Source organism: Eupeodes corollae, chromosome 1 (assembly GCF_945859685.1).
Source record: "Eupeodes corollae chromosome 1, idEupCoro1.1, whole genome shotgun sequence".
Lineage (NCBI taxonomy): Eukaryota > Metazoa > Arthropoda > Insecta > Diptera > Syrphidae > Eupeodes > Eupeodes corollae.
Window position 1 is genome coordinate 308,219,079 of NC_079147.1, and position 23,529 is coordinate 308,242,607.

At 28.0% G+C, this 23,529-nt stretch overlaps 1 protein-coding gene across 1 annotated transcript; it reads right to left on the minus strand.

Annotated features, from left to right (window-relative positions):
* Positions 1–4,076: 4,076 nt before the first annotated feature.
* Positions 4,077–21,887, minus strand: LOC129942656 (protein charybde). Its single transcript, XM_056051686.1, has 4 exons — positions 20,430–21,887; positions 17,017–17,617; positions 16,024–16,134; positions 4,077–15,899 (listed from the first exon to the last, which is right to left on the minus strand). Exons 1-4 carry the CDS (start codon positions 20,503–20,505, stop codon positions 15,815–15,817), a joined length of 873 nt encoding a protein of 290 aa, XP_055907661.1. The 5' UTR covers positions 20,506–21,887; the 3' UTR covers positions 4,077–15,814.
* Positions 21,888–23,529: the final 1,642 nt, after the last annotated feature.

The following is a 23,529-nucleotide window of genomic DNA, read 5'->3' on the forward strand; positions in this document are numbered from 1 at the left end:
GAAACATTACCGATGATCGAGAAAATGTAACAGTCTTAAGTCAAAAGGCGGGAAATTAACCCGAGAAAAATTAATAATAAACTTATTTTGTGCCATTTTTCCATTGCAAATAACTATTTTTATTTATTTCCCCATAATTCCTTAATATTCATGAATTTATAATTAATTAAATTGATCCCAACCTTTATTGTGTGCTGTGAATTTTAGGCATTATATGGAGATTCTTTGGTCAAAATTTAGGGGTCCCAAAACGATATTTGAGCTAGGGTCTGGTATTTTTTTCATTTAAAGAACCATTGATAAAATTTACAAGTTATTACTTGCCGTTTCTTCTAACAATTAAGTAAACAAAAGCGTTGACATTCTTGTTGATAAACACGCCAAGAAGTCAAGACTGGGTAAATGATTCCCCTATAGAGTTAATATTACCTATTGAAACAAACATTAGTAACCCATAGTTGGGTTCCATACTACAGTGACATTACCGAGAAGAAAACGGTAGACAAATTGACTATGAGATCCAAGTCACACCACAAAATCCCTCAAAGTTTCCACGATGTCGGTGTACATTGGTTTTGAATTCCTGAGTGTGGCAAGGCATTCCACATTGGCATAGTACGGCTTAAGAACGAATCTCTGTACTCTGTACGACCAAAGTTGGGCTCAAGGGTATATTGATGAGCATTCCTAGAAGCGCGAGTATTAAGGTTGAACTGTTTAAGGGGAGGAATGCAGCTGGCTATTTCTCTAGAGCATAAACCATTAAAATAAAGATAAAAGATGGTGATACAAGAAACATTTCGACGATGTTCAAGTGACGTAAATGATCTTATGATGGTAATATCACCAATCAATCTAAATGCTCTACGTTCAATACTATCCAAGGGGCTTAAGTAAGTTGCAGGAGCACCAGCCCAGATATGGGTGTTATACTCAAGCTTTGGATGTATATAATTCTTGTAAATAACAGCCTGATCAGAGGGGGAGAAAAACTTCTTCCATCGCCTTAGGAAACCGAAACATCTTGCGGCATTTTTGGCGACATCGCTTTTGTGATCGTTCCACAAAAGGTGGTTGGTGATACACATACCGAGAATATCGAGATGTTCAGTTTCCTCGATGAAAGTGCCATTTATGGATATTGGCAGAGGGGGTATATTTCGCTTTAACGATACAAGACAGCATTGCGTTTTTGAAGCATTAAATTCAACGCGGTTTCTTATTCCTCATTGTGCAATGCTGTTTAGGTCGGAATTTAATGAGCTTATCATATTTTGTCGTTGCAGTTTCACATCCGAAGAAGAGGGGTGTGAATCTGAAAACGAATATGAAAAGCTAAGAGTACTATCGTCAGCGAAACAATGTATTGGATTAGATGTTGCAGACAGGAGATCATTAATAAAAATGAGAAACCAGAATTAATTTTGTGGTTTTCAGACTTGAATCCATCCAATACAACTTGTATTGAACGATTCGAAAGGTAATTACTAATCCAATGAAAGAAGGATTCTACGAAAGCCATACTGTCGGTTATTAAGAGGCTTCCGTTCTTCAAGATATTTCTTGAGCTGATAATTAATCGCCGTTTCCATGACTTTGGAAAGAAGGCACGTGAGTGCAATCGGTTTTTGGGAATAGGCTGGACAAATGCGGTTTTTCATCCGCTCGGAACGAGACCTGAGGAGTAGGACAGATGAAAAAGCTTACGCGGTTTTTCCAGCGATAAAAAACAGCTCTTCAGAATAATAGCGGGGATACCATGTTAAGATCTTTTAGGACTCTCGCTACGAGTGTGAAAAAAGATTTGCCCCATAGAATCATTAACTCGATCAAGTACAGTCGGAGTCATAACACTCACTGGCAGCGTTGAATTTGCGGCGAACTGCCTAGCAAAGAGATTTGCTTTCTCTAAGGAGCTAACAAATGGAGTGTCATTCACAACGAGCGTAGGAACCGAGGAAGAGGTCTGATTCTTTTAACCCTATAGGGGATAAAAGTTCTCATTCCCAGGAGAATCAAACTTGTGATCATATCAGCGCTGGCGTCAACGTCACTATCGAGGAAGCATAGTGACCAGTTAAAGATCCTGAAGTAATTATTGAGACCGTCCCAGTTGGCTTTCTCGTATTGACAAACGGGCTCGTTGACCAGATGAGTTAGGTGGTTTAACTCAGCGAAGATCTCAGCACACACTCCTTCTGAAGAATTGTGTACTGTGAAATCGCCCGTAACAACGATTTCAGTGCGAGGATAGGACGAAACAATTCTTTGGATGGAATCAGACAAAGCATCAAATTCACGAGAAGTCGACACTCTGTCTAGATTGGGGCTTGGATAAAGGAAGCAATAGTGAATGATTTGCTTATTCATGGAAAATTTAAACCACCTACAATTGAAAAAAGAATTGTTGCAAAGACAATATTGTGGCAAGAACTGATAAGCAACATCATTCCTGATGTATATGACGAGACTACTACTAGGGTTTCACTTAGTGTCAATACAGGTAGCCTATTTAAAGCAGTATGGGAGTACACAGAAAGAATATTCGCTGTAAGCCCACGAATATTAAAATAATCTACAATTCTTCAAATGTCTCCAAATCTTCGAAATTCTTTGAAGAGGCCTGCAAACCTAAATCTCCTAAATCACCAATACTCGTTCGAGTCTTCTGCTCCTACCTATTTACGATGATTAGCTTCAAAATAAACCTTAAACGTCAAATCATATCAAAAACTAAGCTTCTCTATATCTGTCATGGTATATAGGTCTCTTTCCAAGTGGGTGGAAAACAGCATTTTTACAGCCTGTCCCTAAAAATTCAAAAACTCCTCCCTCTCTAACTACCTTCCAATTGTACTTACATACGCTGATAAATTTTCAGTTTTAGAAGAGTCTTGAAAAACGAAACCTTCTTAATCGACAATATGGCTTTCGTAGCAATAGGTCCACTGGTGTTTTCATGGTTTATCGTCTTGAAGAAAATTAGATTATTGTAGTTGATATTTTAAAAGCATTTGATAAAGTTTAGCATCAAGCTCTCTTATCGAAAATGCGTGCTTTTAGTATTGATGAATCTCTTCTTTTTTCGGTTAGAAACTACCAGCTCGTTTAATCCAAGTAGTATTGTGAACGTTACATTTAATATTCACAAACAAACGTGTGCCGCAGGGGTCCGTTTTGTGTCCGATACCTTTTATTCATTTTTCTAAATGATGTCATGTCTTGAACTTCTAACCTAAATTATTGTTTCGCTGATGACAATTCGGGCAGAATTTAATGCTTCCAAAACCCAATGCTGTCTACTATCTCAAATGCGCAACCCTCTCCCAATGCCACTATCCATGTGTGGTACTTCCTTCGAGGAGTTTTCAATTCTAGATTATGCACATAACAAACCATCCCTTTTGGAGTGATCATATAATTGATACTGTCAAAAATGCTGCAAAGTTTTTGGGTTTTTTCCAACACGATGCAAGAAGTTTCTTACCCCTTCTGACCTGGCTACAATTTAAAAAGTTTTTATTTATATTTTCACAAACAACGCTCCTCAAGCATCAAGCAATTCAATCGTAATACCCGTACTTCTAGGAATGCCCAACACTTTACTCCTAATTAACCTAATTTCGGACGTACTTTTTACACTAATGTGAAATGCGCTACCACAAAAAGATTAATTAAAATCTTCTGAAAAGCTTCACCTGAAAGCTGATGTATTTCTTAAAAGAAACTGTTCAAGACAAAAATTGAATTATATTTGTCTACGAAAATCAAGAGCTGATTGCCTTTCCTGGAAATTATTGACCCGCAGGAAACTAAGTTTTGCTTTTTCTGCAGCTCTCTCCATATTTCAAGAAGTATTGCAAACTGTCTCCAAACTTTCTAAATTGTTACCAAAGAGTCCTGGAAAATTCTGAAAAACAAAAAAACTAAAAAATAAAAACACATTTATGTTTTGTATTTTGTATTTTTTTCTTTATTTTTTTAATACTCGTTATAATAACTTATTTCCAGTTTGTTGTTCATGTTCATATTCTTCACATAATATCTTCATCAATTTGTTCATCCGTAATTATTAATTTGTTTTTGTTTTCTTGGTTCATAAATAAATAATCAATTCAATTTGAAATAACAACTAGTTACTTAAACCTAATATCAAATTTTATATTTTTGTTTTATTTTTTATTTAATCCTATTTTACCATTTTTTCATTATTTTTGTCGACTTTATTTTGTTTTTGGTAAAGTTTTTTTTTTTTTATTTTTTAATTGTTGTTAGATCTATTTTTTAAAATTTATATATATTTTGTATATATATATAATTTCTTTTGTATTTTTTTTTGTTAATTATTTTTTGTCTTTCATATAAAGTTGTTTGATTATAATTTTTGTTTTATTTACTTACATTTACATAATTAATAATAATTATTTTGTTTTGTCTGTTTTTTTTCATATTTTTATCATATTTTTGTCAAAAAATACAATTATTGATATTTGCATTCACAATAATGCAAAGGAGCGCGTGTTCTTTATTTCATCGGAATTTACTTAATTTTTTGTTGTTGTTTTTGTTGTTGTTGTGGTTTGCCATATTTTTGTTCTTTTATTACCAATTTAAATATATAAACACGATTAATTTTTTTTTTGTATTTGATATTAAAATTTAATTGATTATAAACAAGAGATAGAGAGGTCCATTAAAAATTACATCACAATTATTTATTTGTTACAATAGTTGTTTCTTCTTAATTACAAATATTATTTTGTTTTTGTTTTTTTTTCGTTATATCTATGTATAATATTTTGTATATATATTTTTGTTTTATAAATTCATGTATTTTTGTTTTGTTGTTGTTTTTTGATGTAGGTATGTGTGAGGGAGTGTACAGTAAATGTTGTGGGTGAGTGTATGAAAGTTTTTTTTTAATTAATTATTTTATCCTTAAGATACTTATGATATTTTTTGGTTTATGTTATTTTGTTTTTTGTTTTTAATTTAAATTTAGTCTTTCGCTTTTGTGTGATTTAACTTTGTTTTTGAAAGTTAAAAAAGTCATAAGTTTTGTCATTTTTTGTGTTGGGATTTGTGTTTTTGTCTCTTCGTATTTTTTTTTGTTATGTTGTCACAGAAACCAGAATTTTTTGTTAAGATCCTGTTCACCTTTTTTTATCATTTTTTTTTTTAAATATTTAGAAACAAAAAGTATAAAATAAAATAAAAAATATTGTTTTTATTTTGTTTAAGTTGGCTCCGAAAAAAAAATTAAATAAAATAATTTCACCAATTCAGTTCAAACAAAGCAAAGATATGTTTTTTTATTTTTTGTTGTATTATTTTTATAATTTACCTTCTAGAGAAAAAATAATATTCCAAGTTTTGGAAAATAGAAACAAGACAGTGTTTTTGTTTGTTTTTTGTTGTATTAACTTTATTTATTGTAAATGAATATTGTTAGCTACATAACATATGCAAATTCAGTTTAAAATATTTTTGTTGTATTTTTTTTTTTTGGTTTTGTTAATTTATCTTTAATTATTTGGTTTTTCCTAATAAATTTTATATTTTTGTTTAACCTACAAATTATTGTAATTTTCTTTTTTTTTGTTTGTTTATTTTTTTTATAAAGAACAATAAAAAATGTTTTTAAGTTTAATTTTTGTTCTTTCTTAATTTTGTATGCTTATCATTTAAATATTTTTCATTTGTCACAGTACAGTTCTTTGCTTCCCTTTTTGGTATTTTACAAGAACATAAAATTATTATATTTCAATAAAATTATAACAAAAGAAAAACTGATTTGATGAAGAATGACTGAGAGAGAAAGAGAGATAAAGAGTGGGTTTATGGTGTATGGTAAGTTTGTTTTGGTGTGAGATAGAGAGATAGAGATTTGACTTAATTTGTTTTTTTTTTTTATTTATGGAAACTTGATTTGGTGAAATTATAAATTATAAATTTTAATTAATTAAAAAAATGTTTGTTTAAGAAGCTGGGATTCTTCTCTGTTTGTTTTTTTTTTTGTTTACTATTTTTAGTTATGTTTTTCTCTAATTCTGTACGAAATTTACTTTTTTCTGTTACACTTTTTATTAAACACTTAAATTTTTATTATTAAACTTTTTGTTTTAATTTATATATTTAAATGAACGATATTTATAAGCGATTTTTTATTTTGTCTATTATTTTTTTATTATAAGCGCGCAACTACTGACACTGATAATAATAATAATAATGATGAATAATATTTTTATACTATATTTTTGTGTGTTGTATTTTAGTTAAGAAATGATGACGGAGAAATTGACTATTTTATTGTTTGGTATTTTTGTAAGAATATTTTTTTGTATTGGTTTTTTGAATTTTTATTTAAAATATGCTGTTTTAAATATTGTTTGCTGGTTTGTTGCCTGAATTACACAGTGAATAAAAACTACTTAAAAAACATTGAGCACGACATTATTGTTTTGATTAAATATTTGTTTGTTTGTTTTTTTTTGTTGTTGTTTAAAGCACGAAATATTTAATTTCATTTTTAATTTATTTGTTTTGAGTTTAAATTTTAATTTTTTTTAAAATTATTTTCTTACTTTATTTTTCGTAAACTTTGATATGGACGATGACGCAAAAGGGAAAATTCGTTTATTCTTTAATTGTTTTTGCTTTTTCGTTTAAATATAAATTTATACATTTTACATATATATAATTTTTGTATTTTAATTTTATATACCATCTACGAAGAAAACCTTAATTTAAATTTATACATACTTCTTATTAATTTTGTTTTGTTTTGTTCATGCTGTAAGTCTCTAAATTTATTGAGTATTTTTTGTTTTTTTTTTTACTGTAATTTATAATTTTTAAAAATTACATAGAAACGATAGAATCATCAAATTAAGAATCAATCAATTTTATTAAAATTCGGCTTAAAATTAACCGAAACAACCTAAAAATTGATTTTGTTTTGCTTTGTTCGTTCTTTGTATGTATGTAATTGCTTTGTTCCTTAATTTATTCGAATATTTGTTGTTTTGTTTGCCAAATTCGTATAAGGATACTCTTACTAACTCCCTCATTGATCAATAGAAAAAAAATTAAAAATTTTAAGAAAAACTAATATTTTATAAAATAATTATAATACAATATCCTTACATATCCTACCTAGCTAAGATTTGAAATTGGTTATAACTAGTTTTTGTTTTGTATTTTTGTTTTTAATTAATAAAAATTACTTTGGTATGCACATATACAATACATATAAAAGAATACTAATTTTTTTGTTTTGTGTCACTATTGAAAATTTCGTATTAATCCAGAGGACAAGCTAAGCTGGAGACAGGAAATATGCGTTTCTTTAGAATTTTGTTCTATATATTGGTTATGAGCAATAATATTGGTAATTTGTTTGAAACAAATTTTTGAGAAAGAGCTTTCGCTCAATAGTATTGAGCTTTTCATACATATTTCTTTTTTGGTATGAAGAAATTTTAGAACAAAAAATAGGGATACAGAAACTCTTTAAAATAAATTATTGTTAAGCTTTCACTCAATACTTTAAGTTTGAAAAGTAAGATAATGAATGTAAGAATACAAATATTATTAAGCTTTAACTCAATTTAGAGTAAGAAAAAAAAAGAGATTGGGAATTTATGGAAACACTAATTTAAACAAATTATTGAAGAGCTTTCACTCAGAATTGAATAATCAGATTTTGTTATTTGGTTTAAGAAAAAAGATAAAGACAAAAACTCGTTAAAGAAAAATTGTATTTGTTAAGATGTCACTCAATATTGTAAGTTTGAAAAATAAGATAGTCAAAGTAAGATACAAATATTATTAAGCTTTCACTCAATTAAAAGTAAGAAAAAAAGAGATTGGGAAATTATGGAAACAATAATTTAAACAAAATTATTGAAGAGCTTTCACTCAAAATTGAAAAATCTGATTTTTATTTAGTTTAAGAATAAAGATGAAAAGTTTTTAAGTTTAAAAATAAGATAGTGGAAGTAAATGTAAAAATATTATTAAGCTTTCACTCAATTAAGAGTAAGAAAATAGGAGATTTGGAAATTATGGAAACAATAATTTAAAAAAAGTTATTAAAGAGCTTCACTCAAAACTGAAAAATCCGATTTTTTTATTTAGATTAAGAACAAAGGTGAAAAGTAAGTACGTTTTTGACTACTTCGACAAAAAGTCGTTAAAGAAAAATATTATTTGTTAAGCTTTCACTCAATATTTTAAGTTTGAAAAATAAGATAATGGAAGTAAGATAAAAATATTATTAAGGTTTCACGCAATTAAGAGTATGAAAAAAGTGATTGGGAAATCCTGGAAACAATAATTAAAACAAAATTATTGAAGAGTCTTCACTCAAAATTGAAAAATCAGATTTTGTTATTTGGTTTAAGGACAAAGATGAAAATTAAGTGAATTTTTATTACTTCAACAAAAATAAAGACTCGTTAAAGAAAAATAGTGATGAGCTTTCACTCAAAATTAAAAGTTTAGGTCTTGAAAAATTGCTTAAAAAAGAAACGACCACATACAAAAGTTGTCAATAAGTGGCGGATGGAAAACTAAAAAGTTCCCATCCAGAGAGCAAGTAGTCGAAGATAAGAAGCGTTTTTTGAAGAAAGCGCACTATAATTATTCCGAAGGACGAAGCTTTTTTTATTACAGTTGTTTGTCGGTTTGTATATTAATTTGTATTTATTTTATTTTTAATGTTTAGACTTGTCTATCTGGTGCAACTTATTTCTATTTAAAAAGAAAACGAAAAAATTCTTACACAAAAATTTCTTGTGTTCTTTGTTTTTTTTTTTTAATTCTTAAATTTGTTTTTAGTTTTTTTTTTCATTAATAAATCCATCAAAAGCTTTATGTTTATATGCGAATTTGTATGCCTATATATGCTTTTTATATGTATATATGTGTGCACTCACAGAATTGAGTTTGTTTTTGTTTTATTTAATTTTTAGTGAAAAAATAACTTATGTCTTACCATGTATGTATATATATTATGATGTATATAAATATTTAAATTTGTTTGTTTAAATAGACACCTACAAACTCTATTTTACTATTCAAAGATTAAAAAAAAGCACATCTCAGGAAGGCGTAATAATTAATCCTTGAATGTATCTTTTTTCTTTTTTTTATTTATTTTTTAAATTATAATGGCACATTTTACGATAACGAAATTTAATTTTATAACAAAAAAAATTATTGAAATTTTGTATACCTTATCTTATTGGAAATTTGTTGTTTGTTTTTTTTTCTTGGTGATATTATGACAACAAAACGCGCGCAATTTTTTGTTTTTTTCTTCTCAAATTCAGTATTTCGATAACCTCCTCAAATAAAAAACGTTCTTTATAACTTCAAAATAAATAAATAGAATAATTAATAAAATAAATCCTACCTATCTAAAGATTATACACATACAATATATATTTATATTTTTTTTTAAATATATGTAGCTTATAATTTTACGTTCACGTTGCTTACCTTTTAATAGAAGAATATGGCTGGCATTGCGATATACAGTAAAATAGTTGATTTTTCCATCCTCAGACCATCAGAAACCACCGCAAGTTAAATATATATTTTTAGATACTATTATAATCACTTGTATACACGAAATTTTCAAAAAAAAAAAAAAAGACACCAATCTCTTACTTATATTTTAACCACATACTATTTTTTAAAAATTTGTTAAATTTAATTGTCGATTCTAAAATTTGTTATTTTTTTCACTTTATATATAATTTTTTTTTTTGTCTTCCATTGTAACACACCCATGATTATTAAATTATTTCACATTACCTACAATTTAAAAAATGTGTTAAATTTATTAATTTTTTATAAACAAATACCTATAAACTCAATAAATCTTACATGCAATTTTTGTTTGTTTTTTTAAGTTATATGTATATTTAAAGTTTTGCTTTGTTTTGTTTGTTTGTTTATAACGATATCTACACGATAAGTATTTTGTTTTTTTTTGTTTTTTAAAAAAAAAATTAAATTTTTTTCCTTGCACTCACGATATTTATTATTTTAAATATTTGTATTTTTGTTTTCAAACATACACATATCCTACTAATTATATTATTTTTAATCTTATCTTCACATTTATGTTTTTTGTCCTTATTGTTGCTCATGTTTTCTTATTTTTATGTTTTTTTTTTTTTATTGAAAGGCAATCGAATTGAAATTGGAAAAGAACTAAAAGGTCATATCGTATAATACCTAAAAAAAATTGTTGAACCTAAAAGTTAATGGCACAATAAGTATTTATATACATATATATATATGATGTATATATATTTATTTAAATATGTATGTAATTATTATTAATTTTTAAATATGAGAAAAATCATATAATAACAATGTGTAATATTTTTAATGATGATGATTTTATTTTTAAATTTTAATTTTTTGTTTTGTTCATACCTATATTTTGTTTGTCTCTCTTTTAATTGTTATTTGTTTTTTTTTTTAATATAAAAAATATAGTTTGTTGTTTTTTTATAATTATTATTATTATTTTTACTTAGACATTAGTTTGTACACAATTAAAAGAATTTTTTTTTATTATTTTCTTAGTAATTCTTTTTCCTTTTAATTTTCTTTTCTTGGTTTTTTTTTCTTTAATTATAAATTTGTAAATATGTTTTATATTTTATTTTGTTTTTATATTTTTATCGACCACTGCCATGTTTAGTTAAAAGTATATTTAAACTTTTAACTCTTTTTTTAAGGACACGAAAATTTATGAAATTATAAAAATTTTAATAAAATTGATTGATTTCTATTCTAAGTTTTATGAATTAAAATATTATTATTATTATTATTATATATTCCTGACATATTATTTATTTTTATCTTATTATGTTTTTTTTTAATTCTTAAGTTTGGTTTTATTAAACCGATCACGTTGTGCTTTTCGATCGATTTTTTCATAGTTCTCTTTCGAATTAATTGTTAAACAAAAATATAAATAATTAAATAAAAATTTTGTAGACAGATCCCTTTGGAGCTATACGTCTATCCATTGAAACATTATTTAACTAATTTGTTGCTAATGAGTTGAAAAAACAAACAAACAATAACAAAGTCAATCGCCTTGAGTTCGATTTTGCTTCATTGTTTAAGTTTTGTTTAACTTTGTGAACGTGCTCAACAGCACGAGAAATTATCATGTTTTTGTTTTGGGGGAGCTTGAGTGAATCTTTTTTAAACATTATTTGTTTATTTTATTTGGAAGTCACACTCGCATCAAAACCTACGTGTGACGGTCGAAGAAATTTAAATTTCTACGTCAGCAAAATGTCCCTGATTTGAATATTTCAATTGAAGTTAGTTTAAATTGGAAATATTTATTTAAACAAAAAAAAACAAGCACGTTTAATGATTTTAATCAAATATTTCAGCAAACCAGGAGCGAACTAGACTAATAGTCCAAAATAGTCCACCAAGGCCGGGGAAAAGCTTGAAATTAAAGGCCCACCTCACAGTGCCAAGAGATGCATTTTAGAGGCACACAAAGTAAGTGGCTCTAACTCATTTGAAAAGTTCAATAAAAGCTCTCGCTTTTTTGAGTGTGAGTTAATGGTGAAGCTTTAATTAAAATTATTTTGAAGTCGTGAAATCTGAATTAAGTTGCTTAAATCTTAATGAAGATTTTCCCAAAAACTCGAAGCAAGCTTTTAATGCACCAAAAGCTTTATAGGTTACAGACTCACATCATATTAACAACTCATTTTGCAACTCATACCATAAGGTTTTCCGAAAGCTCCAGATGAATATGTCAAAGGTAAAAGGAGGAGCTTTGAAAAGCTCACTCAAAATAATTTTAAAAAATCATACTTACTCAAAATCAAACAAAAAAGTCAACAAATTAAAATCAGGTACAACTGAAGTTTAACCATTTAAACAAAAGAAGAAGAACAATGCCAACGAAAAAGGAGAAAACCAACTGAAAAAAAATTAAGAAAAAATAAAAAAAACCAAAAAGTATTTTTTTTTTTAAATTATTTTCTTTTTATTGTTTTTATTTTTGTTTTTTTGTTTTTGTTTTTTTTTTTCATCATCATCATCTTATATCTTCACCAAATTGTTTTTCATCTTTATATTAAATATAAAAAGAGAATATCTTACATTCTAAATCACGTAGATGTTGTTGTATGTATGTAGTTATTATTATTTTTATAATTTTATTTTTTTTTTTTTTGTTTAATAATCATTAATTAATCACATGGTGGGATAACTCGTATTGTGATCAGAGTCATTACTAAATATTATAATAATATATATACTTTGTTTTTTTTTTTGTATTTTAATTGGTAACATTTAATAATTATTTATTTTTTGTTTTTTTGTTTAAATTTTATTTCTTTTCGTAATTTTCTTCAAACATCTTACTTAAGGGCTATTTTTTTTTTGTTTTGTTTCTTCGTGTTAAATATTTTACTGTGTTTTTGAGTTTTTTATTTGTTTATAAATGAAAAAGATCCTCATATAATTATGGTCTCTCTCGCATATAGAAAAAAATGTATTTGATTAAAAATTATCATGTTTAATGTTTAAAAATAAAATATTAATATTAAAAAATACTTGGGTTTTATTGTAATTTATAATTGATTTTTTTCTATATGTGTAGATAACATATTTTATTTTTTTTGTTTTTTTTATTAAAAGAAGTAAAATGGATACATTTAATAATATTGATTTTTGTTTTGTGTTGATTTTTTATGTTTTTATATTGTTGTTGTTGTTGTTTTTTTTAAAGCTAATGTTATATAGAAAAATTACAAAAAGAATTTGGTTTTGTTTGGCGGGGGAGATTTTGTTTTTGTTTCTTAAATAAAATTTAAAAGAATTAGGGGATGATGAGATATAAAAAAAATGTAATGATAGAGATTAAGGGGATGAATGAAATATGGTGAATGATTAAAAAATGAATTTTTAAAAAACCTAAAACGAAGTAAAATACACACAAAAATTTAAGAATTATTTTAAACAAATAACACATAACAGAGAGGAGTTTGTTTTTGTTTGCTTGAACAATGACATTTTTTTTTTTACACATAATTGTTTATTTTATTTTTCAACTGAAAACCGATTGGGTATTGGTTTAATTTTGTTTATATATTTAATAAATACTACAATCTACATCACATTTTATGACTGATTAATGGTTGTTTCTTGATTTTTGTTTAATTTTTTTCTTTTTGCAATCGAAACGAAAAAAAAACTTCTATTCTACACACGATTTTTAGAAAATTTAATATTTTTATTTTTTGCGTACAAGTATATAACTGGAAATGGAGCTTATTTTTGACTATTTATTTGTTTTTTTGTTTCTTTTATTGAAAATAGCTGATTTTCCTGTGAGAGAGTAGTAATTAATAATTTTTGAGTTTGAATGATTATTTTTTTACTTTCGGCTTTTCAGTCATTACTTGAGAATTTCTTCTTATTTTGTTTTGTTTAATTTAATTGTTTGTTCCTATAGTTAATGATTTTACACCTAAGCAGATTTACGATTATTTTTTTGTTTTTTTTTTTTTACAGCGGAAAGAATTTTTTTGTTTGGAAACACGAGTTTTTAGATTACATTAAAAGAAGAGGAATATAATTTTAATTTTACAACAAATTGGTCGAAATTCTGCCCTAAACAAATTAGTTTTTTGTTGTTGTTGTCAACGATTCAAACTATCATCGTTGATCGAAGAAAATACTGTTTGTTTGTAATTTGTGTATTTTAGGGGAGAAAAATGGGGGTTGTTTGTTTTTGTTCCTATCATTTGCAAAATTGATTCCTATGCTACTCCTATAGTTATAAACAATTTTTTTATTTTTGTTTTAAAACAGCCCTCTTGATTTTTTGTTGTTGTTGTTTTTTTTTTCATGATATATAGAAAAATGAAATGAAATTAAAAACGAGTGTTTCTGTGGTGAGTTTTGTGATAGAAATTGTGTGTTGAATATCGTTTAAAATGGTGAAAAATCAAAAGATCGAGTTTTTAATGAGAAGAAGACGAAAGAAGGTGGTGGTGAAAGGTGAAGGGTGGTTGGTGGTGAGAGAATAAGATTATTGTTTTTTTTTCGTAAATAATTATTAAAAATTCGAGATCGTTTTGTTTTACTTTTTCTTTTGTTATATGTCAAAATAAAAAGTATTATTTTTTTTTGTTTTGTGATTTAATTAAAAAAGAACAAAAACTATATATATAACGTAATTATTTTGTTTACATCTAGTGATTTGTTTTTTTAATACAAAAAATTATAACATGCACAGTTGATTTGTTTTTTCATAAAAAAATAATAATAATAATAATAATATATTAAATTAAATAATAATATATTAAATTAAATAATAACACATACAAATTCTTAATTAAGAGGAAAATAATAATAATAATAATAAATTTCAAAAATCATTTATCGCAAAACACCGGTTTTTGTTGTGTGTAATTTTTAAATTTTCAATTTTTTGTTAAATACCTAGCAATTTAAAAAAAAAAAAAAACAAATGTTTAATAATTTTTTATTTTTATTTTATGATAATTACTATAAAATATAACACAGATGACTTTTTTTCATATTTATGTTTTCATTTCTTTTTGTTTTTTATGCCGTAAGTGGTTTTTTTTCGATTAATTTTAATGTTTAAAAAAATTTCTTAAAAATAGAATTTTTTTGTTTTTTTTGTTAATTTTTTGTTTTGTTTTTAAGAAGATGAAGATCCACTACTGGTAAGAGTAGCACACAAAACAAAAAGAGAAATCAACATAATTGTAATACGATGCATGTATTCATTTTTATTTTTTTTTAATTTTAAATTTTTGTTGTAACAAAGAGAAAATTAATAAAATTAAGGATAAGTTTTTTTTTGTTTATAAATTAGATTTTTTGTTTTTTTGAAAAAAGATTTAAAATAAATAACGAAGAATTTATTACAAGAAGTAGATAGTAGAAAAAAAAAAACAAAAAAGAAGAACCTAAAGAAGTCTAAGAAGATGAAAAGAATAAAATTCTTTTTTGTTAATTGTATTGCTTCTTAGAATTTTTAATGTTTTTTCTTTTGTTGTTGAATTTTTTGTTTTAAATAGCCGACGAAGTTAATGAAACTTAATGATTTAATTTAATTTTTTGTTTGTTTTTAATGCAATAATGTTATATGTAAAAAATGTTTGTTTTTTTTATAGATTAATAATATTATTAATATCACATCACCTTTGTTTTTTTTTTATTTTGATGATAATACTTAAAAATACGAAAGTTTAAGAATTTCATTTTAAAAAAATACCTTAAACATTTTTGTTTCTTTTATTTTTGTTGTTTCAAAAGTGCTGCCACTTTTTATGTGTGTTGGTTGGTTGTTGTTGTTGTTGTTGGTTTTTTTTTATTGTTGATGGTTTTGAAAAAGATTTCAATTTGTAGTTAAATTTTCTTTCTTTCTTTCGGCCTCTGAATGGCTTTTGGGTGTAATTGTATATTTATGTATATATATTTATTTATTTTTCAACTGGGGTTGGGTTTATTGTTTTTTTTGTTGTTTTTTTTTGTTTTTACTTATTTCGTTGATCGGGGGGATGAAAAACAAGTAAAGCTTTTAATTTTCTTTGTTGTTTTGATTGCGCGCGTTATTATTATTTTTTTGTAATAAGATAAGATAAACATTCGGAGGGATTTGAAATTATTATTTTCTCTTATTGTTGTTTTTATTTTGTTGATGTAGTTTTATTGTAGAGAGAAAGAGTGGGTCAGGATGGAGATAGATACTAAATGAGAATGTATATTAAAAATCTTACTCTGACGAACTGTGATACAATTTGTTTTTGGTTAATGAAAAGTCAGGACTAATCAAAATTGTACTGCTTTTAGTAAGATTTCTGCAAAGAGACAAGAAAAAAAGAAAACATATTGATTAGTTTTTAAGTCTTGATTGATTTTTTTTTTCTTTGTGGATTTTAAGATTGTTTCAATGATTGAGAAGATGATTGACAAGATACTTACTTAATAAACTGCGGCAACAGTGATGTCCAGCCACTCTTGTCCTGTTTCAGTGTTAAATACAGCTCAAAAGTAGGTACTGTATTAGGATCTACTTTCATCGATGCAATTCGCCTGGAAATTAAAAAAAAAGAAAAACAAATTGTTAGCTCACTGAGGAAATAAAGTAAACAAATCATTTCTAGTAGAAAAAAAATATTGTTTATTCAACAGAATCTATTAATAGCAAACGCACAAAAGGCAGTCATTTTCAACAACTTAAAGTCGCCGCCGCTGAGCCGAGTGCTAATGGAACAAGAGAGCGGGCTCGAGGAAGAGGAAAAAGAACCTCAAAGGCTGCCTGCGTTGATAATCAACATGAAGCAAAAACGCAAAGTGGAAATTTCTTTTTTTTTCTGCTTCTTTTAAAATGAAAGGCAAAGATGAACAGAAAAAAAAAGAAGGAACAGATTACAACAACACAGCAAGTAAAAAATTTAATTGTATTTAATTTGTTATGCGCTTTGTTTCAATTGACACAGAGAGATAGGCAAAAGATACAAATAGAGATACAACGAAAAAAGATAGATAGTTTTTTTTGTTGTTGTTGGCTTAATAGCTATTTGTGTATGCTTTAGTGCAAAGTGTTTGGTTGTTGTTAATTTAAAAGTTTAAATTGAGTGAATGTATACTCGTTCGCATAAGCGAATAGCTAATTCTATGTGGTCATCTTTTGCTGCCTATAAGTCTATTGACCTCCTCACTTGTGCACTCGACTAAACAAAACAGTCTCTATACCTTCCTCCTCCTTCCTATCTGACTTTTTTTTGTTTAAGTCTAATTTTTATTTTAAATAGCTTTGATCAATTTGATTTAGATTCATAAATTGTAGCTTATTGGCATAAATTGGCTCTAGGCTTTTGTTTGTTTGCTATTTTTAGTTTGAAAGTTAAATTAGTTAGTTTTCGAGTGTAGTAAAATTTTATTTAGGCTTTTAAGGTTTTTTAAAAAACATACCTTGTATTACTTGGCTCATCCTCGAATTCAATATAAATTGTACAACCCCTAATGCCGCATGGCTCCTTTTCAGATACTTTAATTATTTCAGCTGCTATCCTAGGTGTTAGATCCCATGGTAATGAGACCTCGGTGCATGCTAAATGGCGACTTTTAGCCGCACGAAGTTCGCTCTGCAAACGTATCGACAATGCATTAACGGATGCATCATCATCTGTCATACATATTAAATTACTATTGTAGCGATTATTCGTTTGGCTACCACTGGTGGGGTTGGTGGTAATATTATTGGTGGTTGAATTATTATTATTATTATTTATATTAATATTATTGCTAGAACTTAAATTTGTAGCGTTTGTATTACTACTAATATTATTATCACTGTAATTTGTTGTTTGCCTATTAGTTCTAGATTTTGTTGTAGCTTGCAGGTGATGATGATGGTTAAGGTGATGATGATGATGATGATGCATTGCCGTTGGCGATGACATTGTTGTACGATGATGGTGATGACCGTCGACAATATCGATGGAACTTTGTTTATTACTACTATTACTATAGTGGTGGTGAGATGGCGGTGGTGTAAGAGGACTGGTCCAGTCTGGAAATAAAATAAAAAAAAATAACAAATTTAATAAAATGTTTTATTTTTTCTTGAAATGATTAAGAAACAAATTAGGAAGAAGAAGAGAAAAGGGTAGGAAGGTAAATTCGACAAGAAAAAAAAGAACTTTAAAAATAAAGCCTTCGAAATTTAATTTGTAGAAGTCTGAATTTGGTTTTTGAGAAACATCGATAATTCTAATCAAATAAAAAAGGTAAGTTGTTTTTTGTTTGTATTCCCCGAAAATACTGAGTTTCAGAAGATCAACTGAGCTAATCAAATATTTCTAAAACCTAAAACCAAAATTTCAAATTCTTCTGTCTTAAATTATTTAAAATAAATTCTTTAAGAAAAAAAGATCTTTTACGAAATTTGAATTTTTTTTTTAAATATGTAACATCAAGCAATTTAAAGTTTAAAAAAAAAATAATATAACAAAAAATTGAAAAAAATTAATTAGTTGAAAAATTTAAAAAAATTCAAAAAATACTTTTTTTTAAGTTTGAAAAAAAAATTGTTTGAAAAATAAATTTTAAAAAAGGAAAAAGTTGGTTAAGAAATTCAAAAAATAAGGAAACAATAAATTAAAAAAACAATGTTATGAAATTCGGAAAAAGCTTAAAAATTAAACTTATTCATATTAATTGTTAACCAAAATCAAGTAGAAATTAAAAAAAAAGTCGGCAACATTCGAAAGAACAGAAAAGTTCAAGTTGAAAATTTCATAAAAAAACAAGAAGCCAAATTGTGTGAAATTCAAAAAATAAAAAAAAAAAATAGCACCTCTCTGCCAAAGGTCCTACACTCACGAGTCGTCAAACCTAAATGAACCAACTTTGAATGAGCTGCAAGTATTTGTAGGTATTGTTACCGAATTATAAGCAATTTCTTAAAGTTATCAATATTTCGCCGATTAAGACAAAAAACTGCCATCTACTGGTTGTCAAAAAAATTACAACAAAAAAAATCACTTAATCAATCGCATCCTAATCTTTAAAATCTTTATTTTCTTAATTTAAAGAATTAAACTGTGTCAGTCAATCTTTAAATTTATTTCCTCTTTAAAAAAATATACCTATAGATAGATATGTATGTATCTTTATTCCAACTTCTTTCCCAATTTTCATTGAAAACTCAATTTTTTCGTTTATAAATTCATTCATTCAGAAGCTGTTTTCCCTTTAGAAGAAAAAAAAAAACGACCACCCTCTCATCAAAAAATCCAATTCCTCCTTATCATCCAAAAGAAGAAGTATCTTTTCTCACCCTTTATCCAAAAAAAAAAAATAAAAACTGACACCGACATAAAGATAAAATGACGAAAATCGCGGTAGAACCTACCTTCCTACCTTTAAAGCCTACGAGCTACGAATATGTAGGTACCTACCAACCTGTTTTTCTTTTTTGTACCTATTTCAAAATTTCTTATTCTTTATTTACTTTAACTTTTTTTTCTTCTTCTACTTTTGCCTTTCTCCCTGTGTGCCATAAATATGAGTTTTCCTTGATTTTTTCTTTTTTTTTGCCTCCCCCAACCAACCAACCCAATATCCAATCCAACACAACTCATCTACCTTCCAGAGTTTTCGATATACACGTACATAACTATAATCTACATCATACATAATTTTCTTCACCTAGCAACAGAGGTTTCTCTTGCTCCTCTTTTTGTTTTTGTTGGACGGCGAGATATGGCCGTGTTTTTGCAGACCTATCCGAATCCGAAATTCGAACGAACGAAAAGAAGATGTAGATATGTAGATGACGTCGACGTGCTTTCGAAACGAGGCACGAATATCCGATGAAGAGCTCATCAAGGCAAAATTACGAATAAAACAGAGGAACCAATAATCTAACCCACTGTCAAAACTTAGTAAATAACCAAAAGAGATCAAAAGGAAAGAAGAGAGAGAGATGGAGAAAATAATAATCTTTTTTTTGTTAAGAGCACAGTAATCAGCTGGAAACCATATGACTGAAGAGAAACTCATCAGTCTCTAGAGTAGATACTTTCTTATTTACCGATATAAGAAAATATATAACACAAAAAAAAGTATCTAACGAACGAGAAGCAGAAGAAGATGTGTGTTAGTTTTTTCCTATAGGAAAATTAAATGAGAAAGAAAAAACAAGAATTGATTTTCTTTTTCTGTTCTGCCGCTGACTGAGGGCTCCGAGTTCGAGCCGAGCAGGAAAAGGAAGGTGCATACATACAAAATTATGACAGAAGAAAGAAAGAAAAGAGTACAAGAGAAGAGAAAGGGGCAAGGAGGAAGCAATCAGCTGAGTTAGGTGCCCACACAGCTGGGATATCAGCCGTTTTCTTCCCGAAAAGGAGAAAACTAAAAAGAAAAAAGGAACACGAACAGGACTTATCCCAATTGGGAAAGTAGGTAGTTGTCAAGTTGTCAAGACTTTGAGTTTTTCTTTTTATCATTTGACTTTTTTTGTGTTGTTCGGAGAAAGAAAGAGCAATAAATTCAATTGCAACTCTCTCGAAAGATTTCATCAGCACATGGTGGGTGATGGAGATATTATCATGGAGCACACCAAAGCACAGAGACTGATTTGAGCTGAGTACTGAGGAGGAGATGCACATGTATCACAATCATTATTACAGAGAGTACACATTGCATCATGCCGCTGCCGGTTTATAGACCAAATTTAAGTAAAAGGGGTAAGACGAAAGAAAAAGAAGGAATACCTATATTCGGCATACATTTAATAGGTATAAAAGAAAATGAAGGAAAATGAAAGAAGAACAAAAAATAGTAGGTAGGTAGGTAGGTATTAGAAAAAGAAAACTCACCTTTAACTTTAGTTGACCCTATGACACCGAATTGCCCTTGAAATTGATTTTGCACAGAGAGCACTTCCATTTTCATGAGTAATTCTTCGAAAACTACTTCGTCAATTTTGACAAGTTTACTACTAGTATCACTATTTTTGTTGCTTGAATTGCTGCTCCTGTCTTCGGTTTCGGTGGCCGACGACAACAACGACGACGACGATGACGACTTCCTTTTTTTACTGTTGACAACGCGCGAACTTTTGATGTCCTCAATTTTGACAAACAAAAAAATTGTTTACCGATTTTCTTCTTATTTGTTTTTTTTTTTTGTTAAATTTGTTATCGCGTCACACAATCACACACACATTCATTTGGAAAAGCACAATTTTCTTTCGACAAACAAAAAAACAGTGTGTCATTAACAATGAGTTTTTTTCTTTTTTAAAATTGAATTGGAAAAATAATCAACAACTACTTAAACTTGTACGAAATTAATTATAAATTAATCAAATTAAAAAAACATGTACATATATATAATATATATCTCTTTTATCTTTTTAAGCTGCGGACAATTCTTTTTAGAAAAGAATTGCAGTCCGTAGTTTTAACTTTTTAAATTTTTTGTATCTCAGCTCTTGAACGAATATCTTTATCTTTATCTTTTTCTTCTCATCAGCTCAGCTTTTTATTAATTTGTAACTTTTAATTAATTTTATTTTATTTGTATTCTTTTTCTCACAGCACTTGCATATCACTTGTGTAGGTATTGTATTTGATTTGATTTATAAACTTTTATCTCTGAGATGGTTTCGGTTTTTCCCTATTTCATTATCCTGTTGCCGTTGACTTTGACGTTGACGCGGAACCGCCGGTTTCCAAGAAGAGTCCTTACTGGATTTGGTTTTGGTGTTTTTTCCAGCAAAATAAGAGTGAATAAATCAATAAAATGGAAAAAGCGAGCAAATACACTTGAATTTTAAAAAAACACTTGTTTTTATAGGTTGTTAGTTGTTGGTTGATTGGTTTTTGTTGATTAATTGTAAAAAAAAGTTTAACTTTTCTATCCGCTCTCTGATATCCGTTTGGTTCACGTTTCGTGTGTCTAAAATCGCTTTTGTGGGTTTTCAAAAATAGATTTTTTTGGCTTAGCAGAATCTTTAATCAGATTTTTTGTAATTGAGAATGAGATCCTTGGAGATTTTGGTTGACGTTGTTTTTTTAATTTATTATTTTTTTTGAAATATAAAATTTGGATCTCGTAGTTTTTCTTTTCTTTTGTTTAAAAAATTTGATGATTGTTGGTGTAAATTTAGAAAAAAGTATCTATTGAAGTTTTTTGTTGTTGAATATATGAAAGTCTATTTCTTTTTTGTTGTTTATTGTGTTATTTTATTTTTTTCTGCCTGCGGTCGGTCTCTTGCCAAGTTTCTTGCAAACGAGATACGAATATCAGCAGTGTTCAAAAGCTACTATCCGGCCGGCTGTTTGCTTCGGCTTTATATAGCCTACATCCCCTCCACTGAGTACGTTCAATTTCGATGTGATACTTGCTCTCTGTTCAACATACAACAACAACAACACAAATGTTCCACTTGCACTAAATAGACACCAGGCGGCGCAATCAACACTCAAAACTCAAAGCAAAGGCAGTGGAATAGCGAACAACGGTGGAAAACATATGTTTTTTAGAGACGGTGACTTTTCTCTTTCGATTTTTTCTCTCTCTTTTTCGATGTATATAGAAGAAATTTTGCCGGCCGTTCGTTTCGTAGAGCAGAGCAAAAGGAAACATATGTGCTTGATGTTCTCTTTTTGTGTAGTTTTTTTCTTTTTGTTGTTGTCTCTCTGCTCTGTTCACTGCTGTTCTGTTTTTCACTGTTATTTACTTAATTTGGATGAGATTTCTCTTTTCAGTTGAGTTCAGCCAGCAGAGTTACATATAGGATGGTGGTAGGTATATGGATATGTAGGGGCTTCTTTTGAATTTGGACCGCAAATGTGGTGTACGTGACTCAAATCTGGTATATAGAAAAGTCTTGTTTTTGAGAGGGGTGTAGTTGGGTGAAGGGGGAATGTACATGCAGTTTTCCCTTTATATGTACGATGGAACGATGGATGGAGCAGTGGATGTGGAGGTGTTGGGTTGGCGGCTGCTGCCAGCTCCCGGTGTCCCCCTTTTCGATTTCATTTTCGTCATTTCACCCAGTGTTTTCGTGTTTTGTGTGTGCTGCTTTGTCTCTTTTCTCACTGATTGACCATTTGAAGTTTTTTTTTATTTTTTCTTCTCTTGATTATTTGTTCATTTTTCTTCTATAGCTGTAGTTATGGATGTAGCGAGCGCTGTAAAGTATTGTTGTTTTTGTATTACTTCTTTCTTTCTTGTTTTACATAATTCCTTTGGTTCTGCTTCACATATCCCATATGATGTTGTGTCAAATGAGATTTTCTTCCTTTTTTTTTGTTTCTCGATTCCTTCTTTTTCTCCTACACACCCCACTGAAGTTTTGTAGGTATGTTTTTTTTTCTATCGTGTATTCCTCGATTCCTCTTTGATAGAGGACAGGTTTATTCTTGTTTGGCTGTGCTGTGTTCATGCTGCTGCCTGCTGCTTGGGCTCGCTGAATGAAGGGAAATATAAATTGCTCCTGCCTCTTTGGTTTTTTGGGGGCCTGTTTGTTCGTCGTGTGTTTGTTGTTGTTGTTCTGTGTGCCAGAGTTTGTTTTGTTGTTGTAAGAGTAGGTACCTTATACCACCTTCTCTTCCTCCACCGCCCCCGATGAACGAATTTGATTTATTCCTTGTTCATGTTTCCTTTAGTTTTTTTTTTCATTTTTTGAATTTCTTCTTTTTTGTTGCTTCTTGTTTTACCTACATACATACATACATATATTCATTTCTGTTGCACACTGCAATTTAATTTTCTATGGTTTTCTCTATGTGTGTATGGAAATGGGAAAAAAAGACGAAGAAGAAAAAAAATTGGAAAATTTGCATTTTCACGCAATTTTCAAAGGTTTCATTTCGATGGATGGATAGAGCAAAAGCTAGACTAGGCATTAGCATTTATAGGTATAGGTATATGGGTAGGTACCTAGGTTATATATCTTAACGTATGTTG